This window comes from Apium graveolens, chromosome 4, assembly GCF_009905375.1.
Source record: "Apium graveolens cultivar Ventura chromosome 4, ASM990537v1, whole genome shotgun sequence".
Classification (NCBI taxonomy): Eukaryota; Viridiplantae; Streptophyta; class Magnoliopsida; order Apiales; family Apiaceae; genus Apium; species Apium graveolens.
In genome coordinates, this window is record NC_133650.1 from 299,538,456 (window position 1) to 299,550,883 (window position 12,428).

At 32.1% G+C, this 12,428-nt stretch overlaps 1 protein-coding gene across 2 annotated transcripts; it reads left to right on the top strand.

Moving 5' to 3' along the window:
• Positions 1-3,785: 3,785 nt before the first annotated feature.
• On the top strand, positions 3,786-12,319 carry LOC141721356 (potassium transporter 4-like). 2 transcript variants are annotated; one of them, XM_074524274.1, is made up of 10 exons: positions 3,786-3,853; positions 3,973-4,054; positions 6,369-6,609; positions 6,696-6,932; positions 7,207-7,257; positions 7,433-7,693; positions 9,262-9,314; positions 9,676-9,790; positions 9,881-10,135; positions 10,831-12,319. In XM_074524274.1, the coding sequence occupies exons 2-10, from the start codon at positions 4,019-4,021 to the stop codon at positions 11,916-11,918; spliced, it is 2,337 nt and encodes a 778-aa protein (XP_074380375.1). In that variant the 5' UTR covers positions 3,786-3,853; positions 3,973-4,018; the 3' UTR covers positions 11,919-12,319. The 2 variants fall into 2 exon arrangements, with proteins under 2 accessions (XP_074380375.1, XP_074380374.1); XM_074524273.1 differs by having other exon boundaries at positions 3,796-3,871.
• The last annotated feature ends 109 nt before the right edge of the window (positions 12,320-12,428 follow it).

Below are 12,428 nucleotides of genomic sequence, written 5' to 3' on the forward strand. Positions count from 1 at the left end.
TGTTTCTAATGTCCACAGACACAGAATTTAAGATCCAGGAGGTAACCATATTGTTACACCTGTTCCAGTGAGCTAGTAAAGCAGAATTGGCAGCAGGCATAGTATATGAGCCATCAACAAAACCAAGTTTCAACTTAGACGACAAGGCAATTTCCATGGAACGGCTCCACTGATTAAAATTTTGTTCAGTTAATACAATCGTGGTCAAATTCATGCCTGGATTATCAGACGGATGAAGATAATATGGATGATTGGAATCAATGGAGATAAGAGAGCTCGAAACAGTGGAAAAATAAGATGATGGAGATGCCATAAAGAAAATTGTGCGGAAGTTTGAATCTATGAGTTTTATGAATTTAACAACGATACCAGCACATCAAACACAGACAATTACTAGTACCAAATAGTTCAATTAGTGATGAACAAATTGAGATGAGAGCAGAAATTGACAAGTGATAAACAACAAAAGTCGTAAATCACAGCAAATAGATTGAGAATAGTGTAAACAAGTAACAATATCAAGTAGTAGAACACAAATCACATAGATCTATATGTATATACATCGATACATACAGCTATCGACTACGAAATGAAGTCACAAAGAGGAGTTGATACCATAGAGATGTACTGAGACCAAGTATACACGAGAGTAAACATCATTTCATCCAGATTTTAGCTCTGATACCATGTTAGATTGTAATCACTATTTATCATAACTATGAATTGAGCATAAAAGCTGAAATATGCATTATATAGAAGAAGCAGGTGTTTTTGAATTGTGTTACAAGCCACACTCATTCTGAATACCAGACCCTATATTTATACTAGAACTTCTAACTAACTCCCACTACTTTATCCGGCTATCATTCTATTTTGTTATTTTTTGATTTATTATTTTCTGACGTCATATTGTTTACACACTCTCCTGACCTGAACCACACAACATGAGTTCGGCGTCACTGGGACATATTCTACTGTATAATGTATCAACTTCATTCATAATAATTTAAAGAAAACTAAGGTTATGCTTTTTTTAATATAAATTTTTAATGATAAACCTGTAAGTGTAAATATAAACCTCATCCATTCTATTTACAAAAATACTCCTATCATGTACTTATTTTTTAGGGGGTGTATTCAATTAGAATTTTGAATGGATTTTATGGATTTTAAAAATTATGCAGTATTAAATTTGGATTTTAAATAATTTTTTAAAATATGATATTCAACAAATATTGGAAAAAGTCTTTTAAAATTTAAGAGTATTCAATGTCAATTTTAAAAAATCAATCAAAATTTGATGGTATTCGACTTGGATTTTTAAAAAACCGTCAAAATTTAATAGTATTCAAAATTTCATGGATTTTCTTTCATTTGAAAAATGGTGGATTTTGAGAAATTTACTAGTACATTTTTAATATTTTGAAATCTTTTCAAAATACATAAAATTTTGATTGATTTCTGAAAAACTCCACAAAATCTTCACTATATATGATTTTTATATCAATTACATCAAAATTCGTAAAAAATTAAAATTAACGAAAATATTTTAAAATCTATAAATTATTAACAATATTTTAAAATCTGACATAAATACACCCTTTTTAACTTCAGTCATTCTTCTGAAGTCATTCTCAGTCACAACTGACCCCTAATAAATAATAAATTTAACAAGTTTTTTATTAGTCCCGCGGTAAGTTGAGGGGCAAAAAAGCAAAATGAACTCCGTGTCTTTTTTGTTTGTTGTGAGTTGTGAGTTGTGAGTTATTTAAAAGAGTTGAGAGCTCCATCGGTGGCTGATTGTCAAAGGCCTTCTCTTAATTTTGGTCCGTACATGCGTATTTCCTTTGTCGGGTCCGTACATGCGTATTGTTTTAATATTTATCCTCTTTAATTATTTATTGTATCTCTTCTTAATGATTTGAAGTTTAAACTAGTGTAAGTTAAATAATGGGATTCTTGTTCGGGTCAATAGGAATGAGCTTCTAATTTAATTTTATATTAAAATCCGATCCTTGTTATGGTTAACTGGGTCGAAATTTTATGATTCAATTTTTATCTTAATTTATTATATTACTAGATTAGATTTCGGACACATACTCGGTTATATTATATATATTTTATAAAATTATATTTTAAAATAGTTTAATTTCAATATATATTATATTTATATTATGTTATGATGCTAAAAAATATAATAAAATTATAAATATAAACACTTAAAAAGAGTATGAAAATATAAATATAAACACTTATAAATATAAACACTTAAAGAGTTGCAGAAAATAGTATAAAATTATTAATATTTTTTTATTTTTTCATAAATATCCCAGTTGCAGAAAATATTTGTAAAAATACGAATCAACCTCATATGCAACCGTTGCAATGCAACCCGCGTCCGTATTTTTATAAATATTTTGCTAAAAATGATATTTTTGATAAATGCCCAAGAAATAATTATTGGAGACTTTAAAAATGAGGAGGGAGAAATGAGGAATGAGAAAAAGAGAGAATAAGTGGATGTTATAAATGAAAGAGATACATTGAAACTATAATTAGTTAGGCGTATATGTTAGTGAAAAATGACATCATCAAATTAATGTGTTTTAAACACATAAGATTTGACAATGTCACTACTCCCTCCGTCCCAAAATGATCCCGCAATGATGCTTTTGTTATGTTCATGCTAAGCAATTGACTAATAATCTACGTCTAATCTATAATATCAAACATAATCAATGAGTTATTTTGTTGAATTCGTATTTATGAGTATTTTAATATAATAAATTTTTTATATTTAATATTAATACGAAATTAAAGATATTAACAATTAAAAAATATATATTGGCAAACGTGTACAACACATATAGGAAATATTTTTAGGGACAGATGCAGTATTTAATAAGAGTTTGACGTGTCACTAAGGATGACATCTTTAGTATATTATAGATACTGTCACTTTGAATTCTATTTTCTTAATATTTTTTTAAAAAAATTGGAAAGAAGAATACAAATACATTTTATATCCAATTTTTTTCACTAGAGGCCAAACATAACTTATACTTCCTCCGTTTCATTTTAATTATTTCTTAACTTTTTTACACATATCTTAAAATACATTGACCGTATAGTTAAAATATTAATTTTAAAATTTTCATTTTTATAAATAAAAATTAAAGTTAAATTTTTTTTTAAAAAAACAAAATTTCAAAAGTTATTATTTTAATTATTCGGTCAAAGCACACACTCAGAAATTAGTACAGAAAGTCAAGTGACTATTAAAAAAGGGAGTAATCTTTAGAACGTTGGAATTGGTACTCACACAATAATTTTGTTTAAACGCGAATGAATAGTATATATTATTTAGAGATAGATCAAAATAGGGGCCGATCAAATGTCTATTAATAAAATTTCAATATTTCATTTTTAATATAATAGTATAGATGTTAATTGTATTTTATTACATTTCATTCTCAAAATTTATATGCCATTTTATATTAATTCAAATGTTTAGTTTGAATAGTATCAAATTTTGTATTTCTAATTTGATAATTAAGATGATGACGTATTTTCGTGTTGTTTATAGATTTCCATCCAAGATCAAATGTTAATTTCCCTAGAAAAACAAAATGTTTTATTATACTTTGTTTTGAAGAATATTAGACTTTTTTTTAGAACTAGAAAAAGTGACTTAAATAAAAAAAAAAATTGAAAAATGAAAGTTTAGTGAGGTCTTGGATGTGGAAGTGTAAATTACATAATCATCTAAAATAAAAAAATACACGAGTATAAAGTAAAAACAAATTAGAGACGTCACGAGGGATGGTTTGTCTTGGCTCCCTGAAACGAACCAGTAAGATGAGTTGTTGAGGTTTGCTGATGAAACATTAGTTATAGGAGATAGCGATATTCAATTATTACTGCTTACATATTTGCCTATATATAATATGCATTTCATGTTCATATTCGTAGTATTAGCGTAGAGCTTGTCAGTGAAGAAGCACTAGTGGTTGTGCCCATGGACGCCGAGTCTCTTTCTCGTAATCCTTCCCAGGTTTGTTCTATCTCAGCTCTCCATCTTACTTGTCGTATCATCCCTCCTGATTTATCATTTATTTTATTACGCGATTCAATTTTGTACAAATTTTGCATTTGAGGGATTTGTATCTGAATTATGTTCTCTCTGTTACTGTTTTCCGGGTTTTGTTTGATTTTTCAGTGTTTTTGTTTTGCTCGGAGTTTCCGGAAAATATCCCCGCATGTTTGTTTTGTGTAATTTTTTTTAAAAGGATGTAAATTTTTCTGAGAAAGTTGTGAAATTCCGGAAAATGACTACACATTTTATCACAATTTGATAGGACTACTGTATGTCCTACAATTATTATATGATCGATTCTTAGAGGGTATCAGGCTCAAATTCGTAGAGGGCATTTCTCAACTCTCAAATGATAGAGTTCCTTGGATACGAACATATTGGATCATATAATAAAAGTTTCCATGTAAGTGAAATTTATAATTGGTAAATTGTAATTAAGCAAACGATTAATTAGGTCAACTGCTACTATATAGATATATAGATTCAAGTTCTATGGAGACCACGTTTTTGTTGGAGAGCTCGGAGACCACCTATGTTTTGCAATCAAAAACACTATCAAATATATTATTTTGTGAAGTATGTTTTACGAATATCACTAATTCATTAAATTTGTTGAAGATCATTTAAGTTTAATAAGTATAATGTGTATCATCTGCAATTTGAACGAATGTTTTGCAAACTAAACATGTTTCGTAGAATAAAACATTTTGTAATATTCTACATGCAGTACATGTATGATGTTCAAGATTTTGAATAAAATAATGATCTTTGTAGAACATAAGTCGCAAAATAATACGTTTTGCAATGTTTTTATGCAAGATTTTAGTTGGAGAACATAAGTGGTCTCCATGATCTTCATAGAACTTGACTCTAGATATATAATATAATAAATAAATAGCCACATAAAAGACATCTTGTCCTCAAGCATCATGTATCATTTGCTCCATCTAATAGTAAATGTTATGGCTTATGACATAAGTGACCTGGTTTGTAATGTTCATCACGGTTAACTTTAGCGCGCCGATCATTTTGTTCTTCCCAAAGTCATTTAACCTGTGGAGGTAAAACAAGCATTGGAGTGGTCTTGTGTAGTGTAAAAGGAATTGGCGGAGAAACATTGTTAGAAGAGGGCTAACCATCAACCTTAGAAGAAAAATAACAGGCTAAAATAATAGGCTGAAGTGTCGAGGATAGCTACTTCTTGTGACACTGCCAATTAGCATGAGTAACACTAATCGGCGTTAACATTTCGCACCCCAGCTTGAATATTCTCTCAGAGTCCCAATAAAAACATGCTAATCCGGTGGGGTTCTAATAAACCAGGAACCATATGATGCCAAACAAAGAATTAGAAAGCGCAAGGCGACCATTCTTTTGTATTGGGTAATTCATCAAACACTTCACAGCAGCTACTTAGCAGTCTACAACAGCCTCCAATAGACAACAGAAGCCACATCAGTGTTGTTAAGGCACAAATTATAAAAAAGCACAAAACCTTAATTTGAAAGAACAATTAATCGCCCTCCTTTTGACCCCCAAAAAAAAATTAATCATAAATTTAACAAGAAACTGATGCTTAACATTCAAGCATAATAAAGAACATAAGTAACATGATAATAGTGTTAATAATTAAGGCTTAATCGGTGATGTTCTCTAATTCAAAAGCTTCGGTGTCATCAAACTCAATTTCTGGGCCTTCAAATTCACGCTCTTGCTCTTCATAATCTTCATCATTTAGACTTGAAGAAGATTCCCCGTGAGTTGTATTTGAGGTGGATGTGCCTCTTGTCAAGCGCCTCGTGCGATAAAGTGGTTCTTCTACTACAGAAGCAATACACATATCATCCCAATTAAGGTCTTCACCAACATGTACATAGTTATTATCGACAGCATCATCATCAAGACCCTTTCCCAGCAACCACTCAAGACCCTTTCCCAGCAAGCACTCGTTACAATCATCAATTACATCTGGGAGTTCAAATGTTTTTCATAAATGTTTCATAAGAGTGAAAAACAAATTGCGTTATGAAAAAAGTTAATTTAATTTTAAAAAAATATTACAGAATTTAGAAAAAAAAACATTGAAGTAAACCATCTTTTATAACTCACAAAAAAACATCGTGTTATGAATGGTTGATTAAACAAATATTTAAGGTTGGTATTAGTTTTAACTTTTAAGTTCTATTTGATAATAAAGTTCTGATTTGATCCTAAATATTTATGTACATTTATTAGCAGTGTTTTTGATATACTATATCATGAGAGATTGCAGGTCTCTTGGATAAGCTTCTCCAGACATCTAATATTAGCATACCAAAGCTTTGGTGTGGTTTATGGAGACCTGAGCACTTCACCTCTTTATGTCTATAAGAATACATTCATCGGAAAACTTGAAAAGCATCAAAACCCTGATGCAATATTTGGTGCTTTCTCTTTGATCTTTTGGACCCTTACATTAATTCCTTTGATCAAGTATGTTCTCATTGTATTGAGTGCGGCTGATAATGGTGAAGGTTTGTTGACATCGAGACACTTTTAAACTACTTACCTACTTGCCTCTGAAATTTGAGCTCTGATAGATACCACTCCGTCCCATCAGGTGGGACTTTTGCTCTTTACTCTCTGCTATGCAGACATGCAAAATTAAGTTTACTTCCCAACCAACAAGCAGCCGATGAGGAGTTGTCTGCTTACAAATGTGGCCAGTATCCATCGTCTTCACCACTTAAGAGATTTATTGAAAAGCATAGGAAGTTACGTATAGCACTGCTCACAGTTGTTTTAGTGGGGGCTTGCATGGTTATTGGTGATGGTGTGCTCACTCCTGTTATATCTGGTACAGTAATGTAAGATATTTTGTTATTCTTGGAACATATGTTATTAGCCTATTATAAAGTTTGAAATTATAGTTACAAGCACACTATATCAAAATATACTTTTTATGACTAGTCTCGGACTGTTTAACTTTTTATTTTATATATAATCTTATGCTTTCTGGACCCTACTTCACGAGTGGAATATACCGGGTATGTTTATTTTGTTTTCATCTTCAATTTTGTGCACTCTCATCTGGCTCAAGGGTGTTTACTTGGATATTATATTTAATGCAGTTACATCATCAGTATCAGGACTTGAAGCTGCCCATAGTAATTTGGCTCAAGGTAAACAGTCGGATGACAGTTTCGTTTTTTCCACTTTTTTATTTATTTAACACTTAATTTTTAACCTTTAGTTTGCTACTAAATTTAGATACCAGTGCACTATTAAGTTTTCTACTGAATCAAGACACCAGTACACTGGATTGGCCTAAAATTTATTAATTCTGTTAATTGACAGGTGAAGTTCTAGTTATTTCCTGCGTCATACTGGTTGGCCTCTTTGCTCTGCAGCACGTCGGTACCCATAGGCTAGCTTTTGCATTCGCGCCGATTGTTCTTATATGGTTGGTATCAATATTTTTCATTGGGTTGTACAACACCATACATTGGAATCCAAAGATCATTTCTGCAATTTCTCCGCATTATATTATTACTTTTTTTAAAGAGACTGGTACAGATGGGTGGATATCACTTGGAGGGGTCCTTCTCTCCATAACAGGTAAAGGAATCTTATTAATCATTATCATGTGTTTTTAAGAATATTGTAGAGTTTTCTTGTCCTTTTCTAGCTCTCTGCTTAGGTAACATAGTTTTGAAAAGGGTGCTTCAGCTCTGGCTTACTCTCAAAGTCCATTTGTGTTTTTCTGCAAATGAGCTTAGCCACTTTTAAGGATAGCGCTAAGCAATTCTTTCCGCCCTTTAGAGAAGGGGGATTTACCTTTCTAAACCTAGATGCTACTTACTTTCTATTCCATGGAGCCTAATCAACTAATTATAAAACGTAACAGTTTCTAGGAAGAGTTTTAAATCCTCTAATAGGAAATGATGTTAGAGAATAGACACAATTTAATGCCTGTTTGGCTGTTGCAGAAATGCACTTATGTGGGCTGGAATATAGTTTTTGCATTAACCGGACTGTTTGGCAAATAAAACAAACGAGCATATTGACTATTGAGCATTAGAAAGTTGAAAACGGGAATGTTGAAAGAATGGTACTTTATCGTTTAACATTTCATTTCTTATGTTTTTTATATTACTAGTATCAAAGTCGAACAATGAACAACGTGTTTTGCATTTTTTCATAAAATAATTTATTTTTTTTTTAAAAAAATATTATCTTTTCATAATTATTATATTTAAATTTAAATTTATAATTTTATCCAGTTTTAATCGTTCAGTTTTGTTTAAACCCGAGACCATTATACCGATCAAACTTAAATCAATTTAATTATTTTTTTAGTTGTAGTTTTTTAGTCCGAGACCATTATACCGATCAAACTTATATCATTCTAATTATATTTAGTTTTGTTTTTTAGCCCACATCAATTGTATAATTTTATTTTGTCGAGATTAATAGTGTATATTATTATCAATGTCATTATTATATACTTTTATTCCGAGTTTATTATCCTTTTTTTAAATTTCTCTTTTTTATTTTATATTTATATATCAAAATTATTAATTCATGCAATTTTTAATTTACATTTTTGTTTTTAAATGATAAGTTATAAGTTATTATTTACCAAATACATTTTTAACTTATAAGTAATGTATACGTAAAATTATCCAAACACATAAATAACTTATATGTTACGAGGTTCATTTCACTTATATAACACTTTTCAACTTTAAGTCATAAGTTACATTTTTTAAGAAACCCAAACGGGCCCTTAGTCTCATTGATATATTTATGTGTCTTATATTACTTCTGGAACTTGTTTGTCCTGGACAATGTTAGATTCTTCTTACTTGTATTGATTTTTATTATATAATTATTGTATATATAAATATATGTGTATATATGTGTAATTTTTTTGGTTAGTGGCTTCTTTTTCGATGAAGCACGCCCTTCGCTCTGCACTTAAGCTGTGTTAGGCCCTTGGGCATTTTGTTGCATTTTTTCGCTTAATACAACTATGTCATAGAAAAAATCTGCGTAGTGATTGGTATAGTGAAGTTAATATCTTTTGAATGGCCCATGAGGCATGTACAACCAACCTTATATTCTCCTAGTATAAATGTGAGGATTTTATATTGTGTCATGCTTAGTGCTGAGCTTTTGTACAGGTACTGAAGCCATGTTTGCTGATCTTGGCCATTTTACAGCCATGTCAATAAGGGTACGTCTGGACTTGTATTATTACTTTAGATTAATATGTTGGTAATAATTATAATTAAAATGGTGTTATGATGTATATTGGATGCATGAATTACATGCTGTCCCCTTTATGATTACAAATTCTAGCAACGGAGCAGATTTCATATGTATGTTTAAGCATGTGCCTGTTTACAAAGTTTTTTTTCCCTTTTCTTGGTTTGTGCAAGGTAAAATCATCAAATCATGAAATTATTGTAAATGTGTTATACTTTAAATACATTAATGTGCAAGTGATGATATACTAGGTTATTTTTTTATCAATTTTAGTAGTAGAACCTATCAACTGCATCCTAACTGTTGCCATATATTGTTTTTATGTGCAGCTTGCATTTATAACTATTGTATACCCTTGCCTGGTTGTGCAATACATGGGGCAGGCTGCCTTTTTGTCTAAAAATATCTCTTCTATTCCGAACAGTTTCTATGACTCCATACCTGGTTGGTGAAACTTCTCATTAGTTAATATTGTTCATTCTGTTCATAAAATGAATTATTGTCCATGCCATAAGGTACTTTATAATTATGCAGATCCTGTATTTTGGCCTGTCTTTATCATTGCAACTCTAGCAGCTATTGTTGCTAGTCAAGCCATCATAACTGCTACATTCTCTATTATCAAACAATGCCACGCTTTAGGTTGCTTTCCCAGGATCAAAGTTGTGCACACCTCAAAACACATATATGGGCAGATCTACATCCCAGAAATAAATTGGATTCTCATGATTCTTACTCTTGCTATAGCTATCGGGTTCCAGGACACAACTCTAGTTGGAAATGCATATGGTGAGACCTGCAGTTTTGATGATTATATTCTCATTGAGATTTCTATTGTGGCCGGCCTTAGGTATCTTTTATATGTGTATATGGTATGCATATGAGAGAAAACCAGGAAATGAATATTAGCATTATAGAGGTATTATTTAAACAGATCATATTGTTACTTCTAGCCTCATATAATAGTGTCAGCATATGCCTTTGTTTAGTGTAGTGTTCTGCATTCTTTACAATCAACTGATTACTATTATTTGCATGTTTTTTTCAGTGTCTTCGGATATTTATGTATCAGAATTAGTGCAATTAGTTATAAATCTTGTTTTACTGATTATGCATAAAATTAGCTACATACAATTGGAATTTGATTGCCTTGGTTGTATGTTACACAAAAATCTAAGGGTTTAAATTACTTCGACACATCCGGTATTCCTTCACTTTGTGATATCTGTTTAATAATTTAAATTAGATACCTGAATATAAAGGGCTTGCATAGAGAAAATGCTTGTTATATAACATATATAGCTAATTAGTCCAAATGAGTACCATGAGCTCGAGGTATATGTGGTGAGTAGGCTTTTAACATCAGGGCCTTTTGTAAATATATGCTGTTTTTGTTTTGTTTTATGCTTTTCATGAAACTTGTATCTTATGTGAGTATTGTTGCGTTTGGACCATCTTTCTCATCTTATGGCTGTTGGTTGCAGGCCTTGCCTGCATGACAGTTATGTTTATCACAACTTTTCTCATGGCACTTGTCACAATGTTCGTCTGGCAGAGAAGCGTCTTCTTCGCTGCAGCCTTCCTTATCTTCTTTTGGTTCATCGAGGGACTTTACCTGTCAGCCGCAATATTCAAAATTCCTCAGGGAGGATGGATCTCTCTGCTACTCTCATTCATCTTCTTAGTCGTCATGTTTGTATGGCACTACGGAACTCGCAGAAAGTACAATTTTGATCTGCACAACAAAGTGTCTTTAAAATGGCTTCTCGGTCTAGGCCCCAGCCTTGGTATTGTCCGCGTCCCTGGAATAGGACTTGTGTACTCAGAATTGGCGACAGGAGTTCCTGCAATCTTCTCACACTTTGTGACAAATCTACCTGCTTTTCACAATGTTGTGGTTTTTGTTTGCATGAAATCTGTTCCAGTGCCGTTTGTATCACCCGAGGAACGGTTTCTGATCGGCCGCATCTGCCCAAGACCATACCGTATGTATCGGTGCATTGTCAGATATGGTTACAAGGATATCCAGCGGGATGATGGTAACTTTGAGGATATTCTTATCCAGAGTATAGCAGAGTTTATTCAGATGGAAGCAGTTGACCCCCAACTATCAAGTTCTGATAGTACATCACTTGATGGGAGGATGGCAGTTATAAGCACCAGAACAGCTCAATCTAGCTCAAGTTTAGTAGTATCTGCTCATGATAGTACTGGTTCTAGCAATTCCATAAAGAGTAGCAAATCTTTAACTTTGCAGAGCTTGCAATCTGCTTATGTGGATGAGAACCCACAATTATTGACACATCAAGTCAGGTTTCAGTTGCCATCAACTCCCGGACTAAACCCTTCTGTCAGGGAAGAGCTTTTGGATCTGATACAGGCAAAGGAAGCGGGGGTTGCATATATAATGGGTCATTCTTATGTAAAGGCTAGGAGATCTTCATCTTTCTTGAAAAAAGTCATTATTGATATTGGGTATTCATTTCTTCGCAAGAATTGCAGAGGGCCATCCGTTGCACTTAACATTCCTCACATCAGCCTTATTGAAGTTGGCATGATATATTATGTCTGATGTGACAAGTTTTTAACCCCCTGCTTCCGGTCCTTATCACAGTAGTTGCAACTGACTTGAAGTTGTTACTGGCTTGACATTGGAAGGAAGATGATGATACAAAAGCTTGTTGGGGTATTGCGAAGCAAAAATTCTGAAAGATGATTTAATCATTGGTGCGTGATAATACTACTATGGGATGTACATTTATAAATTGTGGTCTCTAGATTACGGAGATATGGAGATTTTTATCTAGTCCTTTAGTCTTGTGAATCTTAAAATTTTATTGCTGGTTTGCTTTGACAGACCGATAAGCTTGCTACTTGGTTGCTACGCCACCATAAGTTTAGAACCTTTGATCCTCTATAGCATCGATGAGTCCACATTTGCAATAAAACCTAGATTCGAGCATTTTTAATTTTTATCAGGATTAAATGCTACTCCTCTGTACCCAAAAGCTTTTCCCATATTGTGAATTGCACGGGTTTTAAGAAACAATGATTAGCAAAGTTAATTTCAAAAAGTTAAAAA

Excerpts from the sequence above, each read along its gene's own strand:
- LOC141721356 (XM_074524274.1), top strand. The coding sequence starts at position 4,019 with ATGGACGCCGAGTCTCTTTCTCGTAATCCTTCCCAG. Across the intron at positions 4,055-6,368 it reads TTTCTCGTAATCCTTCCCAG|GTCTCTTGGATAAGCTTCTC; the intron begins GTTTGTTCTATC and ends GAGAGATTGCAG. Across the intron at positions 9,315-9,675 it reads TTACAGCCATGTCAATAAGG|CTTGCATTTATAACTATTGT; the intron begins GTACGTCTGGAC and ends TTTTATGTGCAG.